Source organism: Hyperoodon ampullatus (genome assembly GCF_949752795.1).
Source record: "Hyperoodon ampullatus genome assembly, chromosome: X".
Taxonomy (NCBI): domain Eukaryota; kingdom Metazoa; phylum Chordata; class Mammalia; order Artiodactyla; family Ziphiidae; genus Hyperoodon; species Hyperoodon ampullatus.
This window is the reverse complement of record NC_136913.1, coordinates 60,571,183-60,590,882: the sequence shown is the minus strand read 5'-3', so window position 1 is coordinate 60,590,882 and position 19,700 is coordinate 60,571,183. Positions and strand designations below refer to the sequence as shown.

Below are 19,700 nucleotides of genomic sequence, written 5' to 3'. Positions count from 1 at the left end.
CATGGATGAATCTTGAAAACATGCTAAGTGGAAAAAGCCAGTCACAAAAGACCACATATTATATGATTCTATGTATATGAAATGTTCAGAATAGGGGAATCTATGGAGAAAAGCAGTAGAACAGTGCTTGCATAAGGCTTTGGGAGATGGAGAGATGGGGGAAGATAGCTAAAGGGTACAAGGTTTCTTTTTAAAATGATGAAAATGTAAAATCGACTGTGGTCATTAATGGTTGCACATATCCGTGAATATACTAAAATCCATTAAGTTGTACACTTTAAATGGGCAAATTGTATAGTATATGAATTCTATCTCAATAAAGCTCTTATTTAAAAAAAAAAGAAAGTATAAGTGGGACCTAAAGAAGTAACAATAACCTAAGTTGATTTCCCAAGGGACAGCACCATAGCAGAAAGTCCTGTAGAGATCCTGGAACCCATATAGACCCTAGGGTGTGTGTCTCATAAAGTCAGTTGACCTCCTGTGGAGTAAATTAGGATATGTTGCCTCCCAAATTGGGAGAGATGTTTGGACAGGAGAGAGTGAATGTTAAAGAGTGGCGTGTAGTCAGAATCACACTAAATCAGACTGCCACCATTGGACTTGCTGATAAGGAGGAATAGGCGCGCTTTCGCTACATTTCACTCATTTTTCTTCCTTTTTTTTAAGTTTCAAATAATATTGTGTTTTAAAAATTTCTTAGCAATACAAAAAGAATTTTGCTCTCAATAGAATATTCGTTTGATAATTTTCACTGAAGCAGTGTTATTGACTCTCTGTTTAATTTTTTTATTGAAGTATAGTTGATTTACAATGTTGTATTGATTTCTGCTGTACAGCAAAGTGATGCAGTTATACATATATACACACTTTTTTACATTCTTTTTAAAATTATTTTTATTTATTTTTGGCTGCGTTGGGTCTTTGTTGCTGTGCGCGGGCTTTCTCTAGTTGCGGTGAGAGGGGGCTACTCTTCGTTGCGGTGCGCGGGCTTCTCATTGCGGTGGCTTTTCTTGTTGTGGAGCATGGGCTCTAGGCACGCGGGCTTCAGTAATTGCAGCACACGGGCTCAGTAGTTGTGGCACGCAGGCCCTAGAGCACGAGGGCTTCAGTAGCTGTGGCTCGCGGGCGTAGTTGCTCCGAGGCATGTGGGATCTTCCCAGACCAGGGATGGAACCCATGTCCCCAGCATTGGCAGGTGGATTCTTAACCACTGTGCCACCAGGGAAGTCCCTATATTCTTTTCCATGATGGTTTATCACAAGATATTGAATACAATTCCCTGTGCTGTACAGTAAGTAGGACCTTCTTGTTTATCTATTCTATATATAATAGTTTGCATCCGCTAACCCCAAACTCCCACTCCTTTCCTCCCCCAACCCCCTCCCCCTTGGCAACCACAAGTCTGTTCTTTATGTCTGTGAGTCTGTTTCTGTTTCATAGATAGGTTTGTTTGCATCATATTTTAGATTCCACATATAAGTGATACCGTGTGGCATTTGTCTTTCTCTTTCTGACTTACTTCACTTAGTATTACCATCTCTAGGTCCACCCATGTTGCTGCAAATGGCATTATTTCATTCTTTTTTATGGCTGAGTAGTATTCTTTTTAAAGATAAAGATGAAGATTCCTTATCTTTGCCTGCCTGCCTTTGCTCCCCTCTTGCTTCACTCTTACCTCTTTCCTTATATTATAGAAATATTACTACAATTTGAGTTCATTGAGGCTTTTTTCCCCTCTCTCTCCCTTATTCATTCGTCCACCAATTCATCCAACAAACGTATCAGGGACTATGCTAGATGCTGGAGATAGAGATGAGTAAGAACTGGTCCCTATTGTTGAGGAGCTCACAGTCTAGCATTTCCCCAAAGTCTCTCTAAATGCATATTTCCTTTTCTTCATTCCATGGTACTTTAGAATGGTATAAGACATTAAATAAGAATCCATATGTTTCCAGAGTTGGTTCTAAAGGGTGAACTTCACTCTAATCAAATGGCTGCCAAATAGTATCTCCAATTGTTTGATCAAGTTACACGCAGCCTTGCCTGTCATAAAAAATAATAAAAGTTTGACACCCAGCGTAGTTAAGTAAAGCATGGCACATGCAAATGATGGAATAATATACAGCCATTACAATTATGTTGTAGAACATATTGTACAAGATAATTCCAATTTTGTAAAAAAAAAAAAAAGTATGCAAAAAGAAAACAAAGGACTGGAAGGATATACATCAGAAAGAGTAGTGGTTATCTCCAGGCATGATGGATAGGATAAAAGTGATCATTGCTTTCTTCTTCAGACCTTCTATGCTTTCCAAAAATTTTACAGTGAACATTTATATTTTTGTAATCAGAAAAGTCTATATATAATTAAAATGAAAGAACTCTCATGAAGACAGGGACTGAGTTTTTACCTGTCTTATAGTATTTACAGAGCTTTAGGAGTGCTTTATAAATGGTGAATAACAAGTAACAGAATTGAAAATGAGAGTGTTGAATTGCAGGCCACACTCTTACTCAACACCTTCCCTGTCGTCCCCCATCAGCCCATTTCTGTTAGAGCTTTTCATCTGTGGCTGATACATACTCAAATCTATCAACTATGGGCACTCTTGGCTTACTCAAAGAGAAAAAGTAGATATTTATTTTAAGGACATGAAGGTTCCAGGGTGTGAAGTCCCAAACCTTTCATAAGTCAGCTCTATTTCTCTTATAATAGTAACAAGTATCTACTGAACACCTGCTATATGTCAGGCAAGTGCACACCTCAATCTTAGTAGTATTGCTATGCGGTATCATTATCCCCAGTATTTCTTTCCAGTCTTTTTCTAAGTATACATGTATATAGAATTGCTCTACAAAGTTGGTATCATATTTTAACTCCTGTAAAAAAAATGTAACATTATATCTGGAGCGTTTTCATGTCTCATTTGCTTTTTTAATAGACTTTATTTTTTAGAGTAGTTTTAGGTTTGCAGCAAAATAGTAATTTGTAGTAATGGTTGTTAATTACTACATCCATTGTATGAATATAACCAAAATTGATTTGACCAATTTTCTATTGTACATTTAGATAGTTTTCTTATCTTCTGTTTTAAAGATGAGAAAAATAAGACCTGGTGACTTGACAAGAGACAAAGTCAACTGGTTAAAAAGCAGGCAGAGTTGAGATTAGAATTCTGGTCTATCTGTCTCCAGAACTCACACACATTGCCTCTGAATACACCATCAGCCCCCTTTAGATTGTCTCCCCTCAGTTTGAAACCAGGCATTCTCCACAACCAGAGCAGTCAAGGATCCAAGCATGTGTCGAGAAGGGCAGGCAATACAAAAGAACGACGTGACCCAACTGAGATGGAACAAATTGAAAATGCAAAAGGAGGTACAGGGACACAGAAATAAGCAGAAGTTGTGAGATGGGTACACAGTATACTGGTCAAGATAAAGAGAAAGCTGCGTTTGGGAAACCTAAAGGGGAAAACTCTTGCTTTTATCTCTGTATATGGGAGAGAGCAAAGATAACCTCAAGGCCACGGGTGGGGGGGGAGCCAGGAAGGATAAGGTTTCTGAGAAAGTGAATGAGACAAGGGAGGATAAAACTCCGGAGGACTACAAGGCTAGGAGAGGCTTAGTGTGGGAAGGAAGAAAGGCCCAGGGCAAAGAGGCAGGCCAGAGCAGGCACTGGACACCAAACCTAAAAATGTGATGGGACTCCCTTCCAGCCTGAGCCTCCTCTAGTATCTCAGATACTAAATACTCTCCAGCACTTAGGGGTCGGAGGGGGAAAGTGAAGAGAGCGGGGATTGTAAAGTGCTCTAACTCTAATGGGGACTGAGAATGGATCCTGGCACACATTTTTTAAAGCCAGTAGGCCTAATGCTAATGGCCCCCTCCCCCTACCCCACTTCCCTAGCTTCAACCCCAGCCACACCCACACGCTAAGGACCATCCAGGAGGGGGAGTGTGTGTGTGCGCGCGCGCGTGCGTGCTCGTGCCTAAGAGAGCCTGAGAGACAGACGAGACAAAAAGAGACCGGGAGAGAGAGAGTGCGCGCCAGAGTGCGGGGGGGAAGAGAGAGAGAGGGACAAGGACAGAAAGAGGGAGGGAGGGAGACAGAGACAGAGAGACAGAGAAAGGAGGAAGGAGAGCTGTCGGCCTCGGTGAGGAAAACTACTGAGGAGATAACGCTGGGGGGCTCCTGCGCGAAGACTCAGGGAGAAGATCTCAGAACTTACCCTAAGACCGTGGAAGGAGTGGGGGAGTGTCTTTGCAGGACCTGGTTTTGGGGTCATCAGGCAGTAACGGTTACTGCATAGGCGTTGTCACTGAGCCAGAGCCATTTAACTCGCCCTGGGTGGCTGGAGACCAGGCTTAAGACACCCCACAACTCTGAGTCTCAGAATGGTTAGGGGGGCCCGAGGCTGCAGACAAGGGGAGGAGGGGCACGTGAGGGTTGGGTCACTGCCTCCCCCCACCCTTCGCTGTCACTCATTACCCCAACAGTCGCCCAGGGGGCGGGCCCCGAAGAGGTGGGGTTGGGGGGGGAGGGTAATCTTGGCAGGCGCCTGCGGCATGGCGTAGGTAGGGACTGTTGAGGGGGGCGGACGCCGGGGGGTTGAACACGAGTGGGAAGCGGAGAGAGACACGGGGAGGGGGAGGGGACCGGGAACCATTTGAATGAGAGGAGGGGATCACGGGTAGAGTGGGCTCCAGGAGGTAGGGCGGGCACGGGTGTTGACGGGGGCCAGACTCTCAAGCCAGGTAAGGGAAGCAGGTGCGTAGATCTGGTTTTTGTGGGTCAGTGTACTCGGCCCTTTGGTGGAGAGGGGGTGCCGCCTTCCCCGGGGGCGGGCTTCCAAGCTCCGGAGGCTAGCTTTTCCTCCTCAACTAACGGGGCCCCGGGCGGGGGCTCAAGCTCCATCTCCAGTGCCGACGTTCCACTCCACAATTTCCAGGCGTCCACTGGGCTGGGAGTCTCGCGCCGGGGGCCGGCGCTGTCTCGCGAGCCCCCTCCTCGAGCCAGCCAATGGGGTTGGTTGCTGGCGCCGCCCGCCCGCCTGGTGCAGAGCGCTGGGCGCTGTGAGCGGCGCTGCCATTTAAAGGGGCCGCGACCCCTGTCCCGGCTGCTAGGGAGGGAGGTGGAGAAGGAGCGCGGGGCCGTCGCTGTCTGCAGTTCTAGGCTTGTAGCCGTTACACTAACCCTGCCGCAGGTAGGGGTCGAGCCTGATCGAGCCGAACCGAACCTGCAGGCGGGTTCTCGCAGTAGCCGGGAGGGGGGTCTAAGGAGAGATCGTAGCTCCAAAATGTCTTCCTGTAAATGCCTGAGGTGGGGGGTGGGCAACAGGAGAAGGAGGACTGGGGGAGCAATAGGAAAGGGGGACTGGGCTGAGGAAGTGGGCGACCCTGAAAGGTAACTGGGGGGGAGGGGTTAGGAAGGGCAGTTTGTGGGGGCGAGGGAAGGGCTGAGGGAGGACCATGCAACGCGGGGAGGGGGGGTGGGGCCAGACAGGGTGGGTAAAGACTGGGGAACTGGGGGGCTCTAGGAGAGAGGGGAGGGGATAGAAACTGAGATCGCGGGGGCGGGAAAGGCTTCTGTTGGCAGCGGCCCTGGGAGACTCTAAGGGGGCGTTCAGCCCGAGTTGTGGGGGGGAGTGAAAGGTGAGGGGGGAGGGGAACTGGGAGTTGCAGTGGGGTGGCGGGGGCTAGGCGGGCGGGTGGAACGACGGACTGCCTGGCGAGTGGGGCACAGGGCCAGGGCGGGGAACGCCTCTCCCCACAGGGGGCGCTGTATGTTGGTGGGGGGAGTGGTCATTTGCAGTAAAGCCTGTGGAAATGCTTGTCGGTTGTGGTGGGGGCGATTCAGGAGAAATCCAAGTGGATGATGGGGTGTGTCCCAGAGCCTATATAAGAAGGAATTCTGGCGAAGACCACCTCTTCTGTCCTCTTTTCTACCCCTAACCTACAGCCCATATCCAGTCATCCTCATGGACCCCAGTGATTTCCCCAGTCCGTTTGACCCATTGACCCTGCCAGAGAAGCCCCTGGCTGGAGACCTTCCAGTAGACATGGAATTTGGAGAGGATCTACTGGAATCCCAGACTGCCCCAACTCGAGGATGGGCCCCCCCTGGCCCTTCTCCATCCTCAGGAGCCCTGGACCTGCTTGATACCCCTGCTGGCCTGGAAAAAGACCCTGGAGTCCTGGATGGAGCCACTGAGCTGCTGGGGCTGGGGGGGCTGCTCTATAAAGCCCCCTCCCCCCCAGAGGTGGACCATGGTCCTGAGGGGACCCTTGCATGGGATGCAGGAGATCAGACCCTAGAGCCTGGACCAGGGGGCCAGACCCCTGAGGTGGTGCCACCTGACCCAGGGGCTGGGGCAAACCCCTCTTCACCTGAGGGGCTACTAGAGCCTTTGGCTCCAGATTCTCCAATAACCTTGCAGTCCCCACATATTGAAGAGGAGGAGACCACCTCCATAGCTACAGGGCGAAGGGGCTCCCCTGGGCAGGAGGAGGAGCTTCCCCAAGGGCAGCCACAGAGCCCAAATGGCCCCCCCAGCCCTTCAGTGGGAGAGACTCTGGGGGATGGAATCAACAGTTCTCAGACTAAACCTGGGGGCCCTAGCCCCCCTGCACACCCTTCCTTGCCAGGTAGGTTGCCTGATCAGCTGGAAGATCAAGGATGGGGAGAGGGTGGGGGTAAGGAGGGTGGCTGTGTGTTTGGGGAAGAAGTTGTGGGAGGAGGGTGGAGAGATAGGAGTAGGGATATGTATGGAGGAGTTGGGAGTTTGGAAGGAGGAGTGGGGGTGTGGTGAGGAAGGTTAAGGAAAGTAGGGGTAGGGGGAGCTCAGTGGCTGTGGAGGAGAAATAGGGGTGAGGTTTCAGGGGGTGGGTTGAGAAGACTGGGTTCGGTGGCAGAGGTTCCCTTTTTCTTCCCCCAGTGGGCTTTTGGTACCAGGGTCCTCCTTCCTTCGGGATTTGGGGAGGACCCCAGGCTTCTTGGTTCTAAGATCTTTCTAGCTGTTTTGTTCTAGATGAGACTGGGGTTTCTGGGTTTGATGAATGATAACTAGGCTCTGGAGCCACCAAGTGCATAGTGATTTCAGAGGAATGGTAGACATGCAGGGCCTAGGATTGTGTCTCTGATAGGGGAGGGCCAGCCTAGACTTGAGAGGCTCGCATTTCTCCCCAATTCTGCCTAGTGTTGTGCCTCTCCCAGGCTGTGACCAGGGTCTTAGGGCTTATATAACCACCTGAGATCAGGGGAACCTCCCCATACATTAATGCTTCCTTTTTCCCTTGCTGCCTTTGGGTGGTTGCATTTGTTTTTGTTGATAAACTATAAATGCTTGATGAAAGGTGTGTTACTTGTATTGCCTTAACTCCCAATGATTGGGACAGAAAGCTGGTGGGAAGGTAGGATTTTTTTCATGGAGAATAGCTGCGTGCCGCCCACCCCCACCCCCACCCCCACCCCCCCCCGCTTAGTGCAGAGCTCAAGGTAACCCTGAGAGGGGCCCCAAGAAGCCACAGGCACTCGAGTTTTCCCTTTCAGTTTTGAGTAAGTTCTTCCCCAGGAATGGAGGCGGAGGTTGGGCCAGGGAGGGGGTGGTGAAGGCAGGCTCAAGATTTAGGTTGCTTTCTGCTTCCTTTGCAGGAGATGGCCTGACTGGGAAGGCGAGTGAGAAGCCGCCTGAGAGGGTGAGGGGGGGAGGGGATTGGAAGGAGTCTGGTTCCCCCTGGAGCTCTGGGAAGGACAGACCCTTCATTTTCCCTCCCAGATGTTGCTCTGTGGAGGGTGTGTGTGAGGAGAGTTAGGAGGAGGGAGGGAGCGCTTGTGTCTATTGCTTCTTAAGGAGAAAGTCCAGCCTCCTTTTCTCCCCTCCTCCTAAGCGCAGGGCCAAGGGTCCCTACTCTCCCTTCCCCCTCCTATTTCTGTGCCCCCCCCAAACCCTGTACTAGTGCAGCTGGCCCTTTAGCCTGCCCCTGGTGTCAGCTTTCCTCCCCTCCCCATGTTTCCAAGGTGCAGAAGAGAAGCGAGCGCGTTAGAAGAGTAGAGCCTCCAAAACCTGAGGTTGTGGATTCCACCGAGAGCAGTGAGTAGGCCTTGAGGAAGTGTGACCCAGTGGGATGTGGCGGGCCAGGGATCTCAGGGCTCCCGGAGCGCTGCACTCTGCAGAGTGCAAAGCGCCTGTCTCTGCTCTGGGTTGGCATGGGAACCAGGGGCAGTGGGGGAAATTGAAAGCAAGAGCAGTGAGAATGGAGTTTCCTGTTTCAGCTCTGCCATCCCTGTCCCTGAATATTCTCACTTGGATCCCTTCCTTCCCCTCCCTGGGAGGTTACAGAGTAACTAAGGGAGAGTGACACCGGGTGGCTTGAGATTCCAATGTAATAGGGGCGGGGTATAAAGCCAAGAACTACAGGGATTGGGGATCCCAGGATCAGCTGAGCTACCTGTTGGTCAGGTGATGGCTGGCGGCCTGGTCCCTCAGCCTTTTCTCCCCGCCCCTCCCCCCCTTCCTCAGTTCCAGTGTCAGATGAGGATTCTGATGCCATGGTAGATGACCCCAACGATGAGGACTTTGTGCCGTTCCGGCCCCGGCGCTCTCCTCGCATGTCCCTACGCTCGAGCGTGGCACAGAGGGCTGGGCGCTCAGCGGTAGGCACCAAGATGACTTGTGCCCACTGCCGGACACCACTGCAGAAGGGCCAGACAGCCTACCAGCGCAAGGGGCTGCCACAGCTCTTCTGCTCTTCATCCTGTCTCACCACCTTCTCCAAGAAGCCCTCCGGCAAAAAGACGTGTACCTTCTGCAAGAAGTACGTGAGGGTCCCGGGCTGTGGGGAGGGCAGGGATCGGGCTTGGAGTAAAGGGTGAGACAGAGACTCTGTTGGCAAGGACCTAGCGAAGTGGAACTGGGAGAGAGGTGATTTAGGGAGGGCGTCCGAGAGTATTTTGGTTCTGTTGTCCTTGATCCCAGAGGAGGCGGGGTGGAGGCTGAGGAAATGAGAGGGTGGTACTGAGTGGATGTGCAAACCTGTCCCCACCTCCAGGGAGATCTGGAACACCAAGGACTCAGTTGTGGCGCAGACTGGTTCAGGAGGCTCCTTCCATGAGTTCTGCACGTCTGTCTGTCTCTCTCTGTATGAGGCCCAGCAGCAGCGCCCTATCCCCCAGTCTGGGGATCCCGCCGATGCCACTCGCTGCAGTATATGCCAGAAGACTGGAGAGGTGAGGAAGCTCGATGGGGGCTAATTTACAGAGCCTGGCCAGCCCTGAGCTGCCCCTGCAATCCTGGGGCTGCAGGGGCCAGGCCCTGTGGAAGAGGGGAGTGGGGAGGGGAAGCAGCCATCGTGAGGGAGCGTATTCAAGGATAGAGCTTCTCCAGGATGTGTGCAGCTGGCCTTCCTTGCCTCCCAGGACCTCACCATCAAGTCGGCAGCCCGATGTGCAGGTTGGGGGGTCCCTGGGCCCACTGTCTGCTGTGAAGGTCTAGGGTGAGGCGGGGCGGGCCATCCTTGCACTAGGGTGGGTGGTGGTGGCCAGGCCCCAGCTCAGGGTGTGTGTGTGTGTGTATGTGGCAGGTCCTGCACGAGGTCAGCAATGGCAGCGTGGTGCACCGGCTCTGCAGCGACTCTTGCTTCTCCAAATTCCGGGCCAACAAGGGACTGAAAACCAACTGTTGTGACCAGTGTGGGGCTTACATCTACGCCAAGACCGGGAGCCCTGGCCCCGAGCTCCTCTTCCACGAGGGCCAACAAAAGCGGTTCTGCAACACAACCTGCTTGGGGGCGTACAAGAAGGTGGGGCCGAGGGAGTAGTGCATTAGAGGGCTGTGGAAGGGGGTGCGGTCCTTGGGTGAGAAATAAAGGTGCCTGACGGGTCGAGGGCTGGGAGAAATAAAACAAATAAAGGGGGTTTCCATTGTATCTGTTATGTTTTATTTTTGAAGCTGGCTGGTGGATACACAGGTCTTTGTTATCTCATCATCTATACTTTTTTTGTATGCCTGAAATATTTCATGTTTTAAAAATTTTAAAAAATAAAAGTGAAGGGACAAATCCAGCCTCAGCCTCTCCTTCCCCATCCTCACAGAAAAACACACGGGTGTACCCATGTGTCTGGTGCAAGACCCTGTGTAAGAACTTTGAGATGCTATCCCATGTGGACCGTAATGGCAAGACCAGCTTGTTCTGTTCCCTGTGCTGTACCACCTCTTACAAAGTGAAGCAGGCAGGGCTCACTGGTAGGTGCAAAGCCCTCTTCTCTGAGACCCCTGCTGGCCTTCCTTCCACCTCCCATACTCCCTTCTTCTAAAGTAACCCCTGCTGCCCGACTTCAGCCCCAACCACATCTTCCCGTGGGTTTCCTGTTCCATCTCTGCACTGCCTTACACCTTCTGTGTGTGCTCTCTCTCTTTCTTTCTCTCTCTCTCTCTCTTTCTCTCTCTCTCTCTTTCTCTCTCTCCTTTTCTCTCTATGCCCCAGGCCCTCCCCGACCCTGCAGCTTCTGCCGCCGCAGCCTCTCTGACCCCTGTTACTACAACAAGGTTGATCGCACAGTCTACCAGTTCTGCAGCCCCAGCTGCTGGACCAAGTTCCAGGTACTCCAAACCCTGGACCAGGGATAAAGGGTGTGGCGACGTAGAGAGGGTATGAGATTTGGGGTAGGTAGGCCTGGGCAGAGCAAAGAAAAAGCCTGACTTCCCCTACCCCTACCCGCCCACCACACACATCTTGCCCCTCCCTTACTTGTCTTCCTTCCCTCCAGCGCACAAGCCCTGAGGGGGGCATTCACCTGAGCTGTCACTACTGCCACAGCCTCTTCAGTGGCAAGCCTGAGGTCTTGGACTGGCAGGTAAGATCCCCACCCCCACCCACATCTTGCTACACAGAGACGTCTGTCCGAAGGGGTCCTTCCACTTGGCTCTCGCCAGGTCCAGATGTCACAGCCCTGTCCTCCCCACCCTGTGCCCCCGTCCCAGGACCAGGTGTTCCAGTTCTGCTGCCGTGATTGCTGTGAGGACTTCAAGCGCCTTCGGGGTGTGGTGTCCCAGTGTGAGCACTGCCGGCAGGAGAAACTCCTGCACGAGAAGCTCCGATTCAGTGGGGTGGAGAAGAGCTTCTGCAGCGAAGGTAAGGAGACGGGGAAGGGGCAGAGGGCTCTGGACCTCACGGCTGGGCAGAAGCGCAGATGAAGCGAGGAGAGCTCGCAGCGTGGCCCGCGGGGCCGGGGCCTTCTGCTCAGGACGCTCTACCCCGTCTGTCCCCGGGCTTTGGGCACGGGAGGTGGTTAGAGGTTTCAGGTGCACCGCCTTGCAAAGGTTGGGTCTCACGGCCATGGAGATTTCTGCGTCTCTGGACTCTTCCCTCTCACCCCCTTTCCAGGCTGTGTGCTGCTGTACAAACAGGACTTCACTAAGAAGCTGGGATTGTGTTGCATCACTTGTACTTACTGCTCCCAGACCTGCCAGCGCGGAGTCACCGAGCAGCTGGATGGCAGCACCTGGGACTTCTGCAGCGAGGACTGTAAGAGCAAGTACCTGCTGTGGTACTGCAAGGTAAGGGGGGGCAGCACGTTACAAAGGAGGGAAAAGGTGGCAGGGAGCACGGGCTCTTGTGCTGCCATCAGGGTGTGGGCCGATCTCCAGGGAGGGGGCTCCGGCTTACCCAGCCCCCGAGGGGAGCAGCACGGCTTGTCCCAGGGCAAAGGGCCCAGCACATTTTAAGGAGGCAGGTCTGACCATCCTGTTGACACCCGCAGGCTGCCCGGTGCCATGCCTGTAAGCGCCAGGGGAAGCTGCTGGAGACCATCCACTGGCGTGGGCAGATCCGTCATTTCTGCAACCAACAGTGTCTGCTGCGTTTCTACAGCCAGCAGAACCAACCCAACCTGGATACCCAGAGTGGGCCCGAGAGCCTCCTGAACAGTGAGTCCCGGGCAGGGGGCACAGTCTGTTAGAACTGGCCTGGACTCTTCTGATCCTGGGCCTGGCCCCTTTCTTCTTCCTCTCCCGCTTTCACCTCATCCCTGGCCAGATGTCCTGGTACTGCATTCTCTTTCAGCTTTTGGACTGTAGAGGTACTAGAGGAGTCTCGTTTAAAGGTTCTGAGAGTTAGATCCCACTGATTTTCTATAAGGGATTTACTGTAGGGAATGGGTACCTGCCCAGGTAGGGTGGGGCATATGGGGGCTGTGGTTAGTTTTAAGAGAGAAGGAAGTGTTGGCATAAGCTCTGCCTTTAGTGAGAGTGAAGGCTGTTGTTTCTAGAATGTTACCCCGGCCCCTCCGCACTCCAGGGGCACTAAACTCCTGAGGGCCATCTAAATGGAAGGCCTTAAATTATGGGTCATTGGGGGCACACTGTTTTTCATCCTTGGCAGCCATGAGCAAAGAATCTTTTTGGCCACTATTGCTGGGACCTAGAGAAGACTAGACCTGGGGGTGGGGGTGGAGGGAAAATTTGAGACTTCCCATTCGTATTTGGTGTTCTCTTAATGAAGCTCTCCTGGAGCAGGGGTGAGGAAAACGGAGAGCTAGTGCTCTATGATGAGATGAGAGCTTTCGTTTGCTTTGATCTACAGGTCAGTCTTCTGAGGCGAAGCCCCAGACACCCTCTCAAACCAAAGTGGAGAACAGCAACACTGTAAAGACCTCAGAGGAAAATGGGAATCTGGGCAAGGTCAGGGCAAAAGCCAGGGGGTAGGATGGTCTCAGAGGAGGGCACCGTAGTCAGCAGCACTAAAATTCCTTTGTCTCTGCAGATCCCTGTGAAGATCCGAACAGCCCCCGCTGCTCCCACCCCTCCCCCACCCCCACCGCCCCCAGCAACACCCCGCAAAAACAAAGCTGCCATGTGTAAACCACTGATGCAGAATCGGGGGGTCTCCTGCAAGGTGGAAATGAAGTCCAAAGGGAGTCAGACAGGTGAGTGAGGGTGCTGAGATGCCACAGGCTGTACTCCATGGTCTTGAGCCTCCAGCCCTGTGCCTGGGAACTGGACAACGGGGTTTCTTAGGTGGCCGAAGCGTCCTGCATATTGTCGTCCTAGAATCCCAGAGTTGTCTCTCAACATTTGGTTCAAGGGCAGTTTTGTGACACTGAGCGCATGTTAGAGCTTTGGGGGGGTGACAAGCACCAGGTCCTGGGTCAGATGTGACCCATCTGGCAGGCGCTCTGAGAAGACCCCTTTTTTGTCAGCAGAAGAGTGGAAGCCACAGGTGATCGTGCTGCCCATCCCAGTGCCCATCTTTGTGCCAGTGCCTATGCATCTGTACTGCCAGAAAGTCCCGGTGCCTTTCTCAATGCCTATCCCGGTAAGTTTTCCTGCCCTTCCTGGTGGGGGCCTCCTTTACCCTCCCAGGCTTGAGACCCACCCTGCCCCCTCCCTCTCACCAGCCGTTCCTCTCATCTGCTGGTGTGGTTCTTGGCGTTTAGTTGGGATTCGTGCCTCCAGGTGCCTGTGCCCATGTTCCTGCCCACTACCTTGGAGAGCACAGACAAGATTGTGGAGACCATCGAGGAGCTGAAGGTGAAGATCCCTTCTAACCCCTTGGAGGCCGACATCCTGGCTATGGCAGAAATGATTGCAGAGGCCGAGGAGTTAGACAAGGCCTCATCTGACCTTTGTGGTATGCCATGGACAGCGGCGGTGAGGGAGACAGGGTGCTGCCAGTCTGTCTCTGCCTAAGGGGGCGGAGAGTGGTGATCTCGGTGCCTGGCGGGTTGGGGGAATAGTTGGGATCAGCCCCTGAAAGCCAGTTGAGGGCGCCAAGTAGGAGCTGCAGGGACTAAGCCAACCTCTCTGCCTCCCAGATCTCGTGAGCAACCAGAGTGCAGAGGGACTTCTGGAAGACTGCGACCTGTTTGGGCCAGCTCGGGATGATGTCCTGGCCATGGCCGTCAAGATGGCCAATGTGTTGGATGAGCCTGGGCAAGACTTGGAGGCGGACTTCCCCAAGAGTGAGTAGGATTCAGGGCGTGCCCGCTGTGTACAGTAGCATTTGAGCCATCAGGAAAGGAGTGTTCCTTGTTACCCGAAGCATGACCCTAAACAGGAGACCGTCACAACGAGCGGTACCAGAGATACCGGGACAGGCAGACTATTCTATGCTTGAATCTTGTTGTTGTTTTTGTTTGTTTGTTTGTTTGTTTTTTGCGGTACGCGGGCCTCTCACTGTTGTGGCCTCTCCCGTTGCGGAGCACAGGCTCCGGACGCGCAGGCTTAGCGGCCATGGCTCACGGGCCCAGCCGCTCTGCGGCATGTGGGATCTTCCCGGACCGGGCTCCGGACGCGCAGGCTCAGACCGGGGCACGAACCCGCGTCCCCTGCATCGGCAGGCGGACTCTCGACCACTGCGCCACCAGGGAAGCCCTGTTGTTGTTTTTGAATTGTGGTGAAACACATAACATAAAATTTACCATCTTAACCATGTTTAAAAGTTTACGGTTCAGTAGTGCTAGGAACGTTCCCATTGTTGTGAGTTTTTGTGTGTATGTGCCTCTGAGCACGTCCTCAGTAGATAGCTTTGTCCTGGTGACTACGATGAAGCTGCCTGGGAGGCTCATCTCGAGTCAGGTGAACAAGTAGCAAGGGTGGGGTGTGAGGACTACAGGGTTGAGGTCTTAGAAAATTGATTTCTTCTTCCTTTCCCCTCTAGATCCTTTGGATATTAACCCCAGCGTAGATTTCCTGTTTGACTGTGGCCTGGTAGGGCCTGAGGACGTGTCTACTGAACAAGACCTTCCCCGAACCATGAGGAAGGTGAGGGCTGGGGCTGCTGTATCCACAGAAGAGGGATGGAGGCTCAAAGGGCGAGGTGGGGGGTGGCTTTTCGTAGCCAAGTCAGCAGCCTTAGTTTCACCTTCCCTAGCCTCCTTTCTCCACCACTGTGAGTGCTAAGGTACAGCCAAACTCTGCTCTCTCCCCAGTTCATCAGAGGTTATAAGAGCTGTTCCTGGGGTTCTGCGCTGTGGAAGCTTGCTGTGTTCTTTCATCAATCCCCACCTCCCTTGGTGGTGAACACTGTCCTGACTAGCTTCCATGGTGCCCTGGCCTTACCTCCACCACTCCCTCCTTTCTCTTCCCCTCCAGGGTCAAAAGCGGCTGGTGCTTTCAGAGAGCTGTTCCCGGGACTCCATGAGCAGCCAGCCTAGCTGTACTGGACTCAACTATTCATATGGTGTCAATGCTTGGAAGTGCTGGGTGCAGTCAAAATACGCCAATGGAGAAACCAGCAAGGGTGATGAGCTGCGCTTTGGCCGTAAGTACCCAGGGGAGGAGGAGGGGAGCGGGAGCAGGGGCAGGGCTGTGATTCAGCTGTAGATGTCTACAAGTGATAAGGCTGTGATCACTTAAGGGTATCCTGTGAAGATGAGGAGGAGTTGCAGAGTAAGGGGAGATGCCATCTAGGTTTCAAGGCTGAGGGCTCTTTGTGTAATTGGTGGGTTTGTTCTGGAGCTGGACGTGACTAAGGGGTGGAGGGGTTAACGGTGGAGCTAAAGGAAATTCTTAATGTGCAGTTGTCTTAATGCCAGCCACCTCCACTGTGTATCACTGCAGCCAAACCTATGCGTATCAAAGAGGATATTCTGGCCTGCTCAGCTGCTGAGCTCAACTACGGTCTGGCCCAGTTTGTGAGAGAAATCACTCGACCCAACGGTGAACGATACGAACCTGACAGTATCTACTATCTGTGTCTTGGCATCCAACAGGTACCCCTTGCACCCTGCCTCACTTGCCGTCACTTAACACAGCAGGCAGGGTCCCACCAGAAGTGATCCTGTCCCACTCCCTGTTCCTCACCTTGTTTCCTGCCTTGAGCAGGCAGCCTGCCTTTCATCTCCTACTCTAGACACGACAAGAAATGAGAATACTCTTCTAAAATCAAAGCTGTGTTCCAGGACTTTTGACCAAGGAGCAGTCTTCATTGCTCTGCGGGCCCCTTTGTCATCCTGAAACCCACTTTAGGAGGGGAGGGATGGGCAGAGCTGGGTTCCCTGAGTGGTGGGGTAATGTTTGGTTCCCACTGGGAGACGTCAGCCGTGCCTCAGCTGACAAGGGGGTCTGGGCTTGTGAAGAAGCGGCTGTGACACATCTCTTCCAGGCTTCCTCCTCTTCCAGCAAGGCCTCAGCTCCTCAGAGCTGTAGGTATACCTGGGGAAAACCACTCTGGATCACTAAATCCAGCAACTGTTTCCCACGGGCTCCTAACCATCAAGGTCGCCATGCGTGGGGCCTTTGGCCTCATCGTCTTTCCTCTAGGGCCCAGAGTCTAGCTCTATGTGTGTCTGTTTTTCTTTTTCCAGTACTTGTTGGAAAATAACCGAATGGTGAACATTTTCACGGACCTTTACTACCTGACTTTTGTTCAAGAACTCAACAAGTCTCTGAGTACCTGGCAGCCCACACTCCTCCCCAACAGTAAGGGACAGGGACTTAGCAACCCCTCCGCCCTTTCCTCCTTTCTTCCAGTGCACCATTCCGAGCCCAGGGCTCTTGGGTCTGCCACTCTTCACAGAAGGGACTGAGCATAGACGTGTGTAGTGGGGTGCCTCAGGGTTAAGAGCTAGAGGAGCCAGAGCCCCTGTCCTTGAACATAAGGAGGGGATCAGGACTTAGGTCTGAAGAGCTATCTCTGGGACCCAAAATGGTGACCAGGGTTTGAGTGGTAAGTGAAGGGAAAAAAAGGAAGAAGTTGTGGGACTCCTCAAGGTTTACGTCGACCTGCCTGTAACTTGAGGATGGTGAGCGAAGCTCTGAATGCAGGTGGAAACTGTTAAAAAAAATATCCCCCCCCAAAAAACCCCACCCAAAACCGAACCAAAACAAACCGCAAAATCCAGCCCTCCTGTGCAGTATAGCGAGGCATCAGGGTTTTACGTGCAATGGTCCCTCACCGAATGAGTCTGGCGTGCCCAGTGCTTGTGAGCCGGACATGTGGGAGCAGAAGCGGTTGGGTTTGTGTAGTCAGTCCCTCCTGACCAGCCTCTCCCCCTTGCCCGTTGCAGATACGGTATTCTCCCGAGTGGAGGAAGAGCACCTCTGGGAGTGTAAGCAGCTGGGGGTCTACTCACCCTTTGTCCTTCTCAACACCCTCATGTTCTTCAACACTAAGTTTTTTGGGCTGCAGACGGCTGAGGAACACATGCAGCTCTCCTTCACCAACGTGGTGCGGCAGTCCCGCAAGTGTACCACCCCTCGGGGCACCACCAAGGTGGTGAGCATCCGCTACTACGCCCCTGTCCGCCAGAGGAAAGGGCGAGGTACGAAGCTGCCCCCTCCTTTGCTTTTCCCCCCTCTCTGCTTTCCCCTTCCGTGCCCCACCGTGCCACCAGGTTGGCCCTCTCCATTGCCCCCAGCTTCTCTATCCTTCCGTTCCTGGGTTTGCAGAAAAGATGAAAACAATCTGATGGGCAGTGGCTATTGCATAAATAGGAGGTCACCCAGCTGCCTGTTTCCCACTTTTCCTCATTTCAGGGCAGTTTACTTTTGGGGCTGGGGGGGCGGTTGGACAGTTGGGAAACTGTTGGGTGTGTTTGGCTGAGGGGAAGAGTTGACAGGAGTGAATGACAGCCTCTCCATCGCTCTTTGCTAGTGAGCATAACTGCCACAGCACCTTGGTTTCCATTCTGGCCCTGGAATCAGTTCCCAAGGTCCCTTCTGAACCTGAGCCTCTAGCAGGACTAATGTGCCAGGGGCTGGGGCCATCGCCGTTTATCCCAGAAGGCAACCCCAATCTTGCAGTAGGGTCTGTTTTGTCAGTTTTTCCATGTAACTTCTGAGATCACCTCTTCAGGAAATCAACTTGGGGAAGATGATGGAGACTTTAGCAGTGAGAACCAGGGTACACTGCAGAGCAACACCCTGCAGAGCGTTGGGTTGGTACAGAGAGACTGACAGACTCTTCTTCTGCCTTTATTTCTCCACGAGACTGTTTTGTGTCCTGAGGCCTTCCCCCCCGTGCCCTGGACTGTGCTCTTGGAAGTGCCTCGTTGGGACTGCACTTTTAAGGAGTCTGGTTCATTCGTCTCCTCCACAGACACTGGTCCTGGGAAACGGAAGAGAGAAGACGAAGCCCCCATCTTAGAGCAGCGTGAGAACCGCATGAATCCCCTCCGCTGCCCTGTCAAGTTCTATGAATTCTATCTCTCAAAATGGTGAGTTGGCAGGTTCGCAGGAATGGCGTTGTGGGGGGGACCCACAGGCTCTACTTCGCCCAGGAACTGATCTCTGTCCTCCCGCCCCACCCCCACCCCCACCCCCACCATTGCAGTCCTGAAAGCCTCCGGACTCGCAACGATGTGTTCTACCTGCAACCCGAGCGGTCCTGCATCGCCGAGTCACCTCTCTGGTATTCTGTGATCCCCATGGACCGCAGCATGTTGGAGAGCATGCTCAATCGCATTCTGGCTGTGCGTGAGATTTATGAGGAGCTGGGTCGTCCCGGGGAGGAAGACCTGGACTAAGCCCACGTGCTGCCCGGATCCATCTTTCACACCAATGTCTGTCCCGTGGCCACGTCCCACAGGGCGATTGGCCCAGGAACCAATGCTACTCATTCTGAAGGGCCCTGACTGCCCTTTTCTACTCATCCATTCCCTGCCTTCCCTAGGAATCCCTGGCTTTTGTCTTCTCCCAAACCACTTGACAACCACAGGGCCCCAGTTCTCTGTACTGAGGGACTGGTCTCCCAGTGATGGGCAAAAACCAGCTAGGCCATTTTCTTTATGTTTCAGAGTAAACCCCTTCTCCTGGGGCCAGACTCTGGGTGGAGTATTAATGGCTCTGGTGATCCTGTTGGCTTTGGGTTTCCTGACCCATCCCACAAAGGTAAAGGCCCTTGTTCCTAGGTTTGGCCAAGGGAAGAACCCAGCTGCCTTCTCTGCCCTGCGCCCACTCCCTTCTCTACTCTTCCCCGGTACCAAGCTAAAGGGTCTTGTATGAAAGATACGAGAGAAACCATGAAAGTAACGAGGGGACCATTTACCTAAAACACAGAGCTTAGGCACTCTTCCCCTCCCATGAGGTAACTGGTGGTTGGAACCTCCTCGCCACCTTGTTCCCCCTCTCCACCCCTGCAAGCATCAACCCTTGGTGCTGCAATTAAAAAAAAATCTTCCAGGGCTTCCCTGGTGACGCAGTGGTTGAGAGTCCGCCTGCTGATGCAGGGGACACAGGTTCGTGCCCCAGTCCGGGAAGATCCCACATGCTGCGGAGCGGCTGGGCCCGTGAGCCATGGCTGCTGAGCCTGTGCGTCCGGAGCCTGTGCTCCGCAACGGGAGAGGCCACAACAGTGAGAGGCCCGCGTACCGCAAAAAAAAAAAAAAAAAAAAAAAAATTCTTCCAAATGCTTTCCCTCAAAGGCAGAGAATGACTCTTAAGTACGGGGAGCAGACTCCTGTCCCCTTGGTTTATGTCTTTGTCTCTCTCTGCCATCTTAGGTTGGCATGAGCCATGGTGTCAACATGCTTAGCCCCCTTCTGTAACTGCTTCCCTTTAGTTCAGTGGACAGAGTTCCCAAGGCAAAAACTACCTTGTGACTTGGGTTGGGGCTGGGTTCCCCACTCTTGTTCTTCCCCCATCGTGAGAGCCAGGCCAAGCCTGTGTGGGCCCTGGGTCATGCAGGATGGGATCTGTAGTCAAAGGATAGGTGAGGAGCTGTGGGCGTGGGTCCTGCCCCCACTGCCTCCATCTCCT

General features: G+C 53.1%; 1 protein-coding gene across 5 annotated transcripts; it reads left to right on the top strand.

Annotated features, from left to right (window-relative positions):
- Positions 1-5,969: 5,969 nt before the first annotated feature.
- On the top strand, positions 5,970-18,469 carry ZMYM3 (zinc finger MYM-type containing 3; the record flags this gene model as incomplete). 5 transcript variants are annotated; one of them, XM_079727000.1, is made up of 24 exons in its annotated part: positions 5,970-6,651; positions 7,658-7,701; positions 8,024-8,096; positions 8,526-8,820; positions 9,055-9,232; positions 9,586-9,804; positions 10,097-10,247; positions 10,489-10,604; positions 10,772-10,858; positions 10,986-11,136; positions 11,389-11,561; positions 11,765-11,930; positions 12,586-12,683; positions 12,766-12,928; positions 13,205-13,317; positions 13,458-13,632; positions 13,817-13,963; positions 14,662-14,765; positions 15,096-15,264; positions 15,564-15,715; positions 16,310-16,424; positions 17,012-17,266; positions 18,043-18,160; positions 18,277-18,469. In XM_079727000.1, the coding sequence occupies 24 exons, from the start codon at positions 5,985-5,987 to the stop codon at positions 18,467-18,469; spliced, it is 4,122 nt and encodes a 1,373-aa protein (XP_079583126.1). The 5 variants fall into 5 exon arrangements, with proteins under 5 accessions (XP_079583126.1, XP_079583124.1, XP_079583123.1 ...); XM_079726998.1 differs by having other exon boundaries at positions 5,985-6,651; positions 8,030-8,096; positions 12,586-12,647; XM_079726997.1 differs by having other exon boundaries at positions 5,985-6,651; positions 8,030-8,096.
- Positions 18,470-19,700: the final 1,231 nt, after the last annotated feature.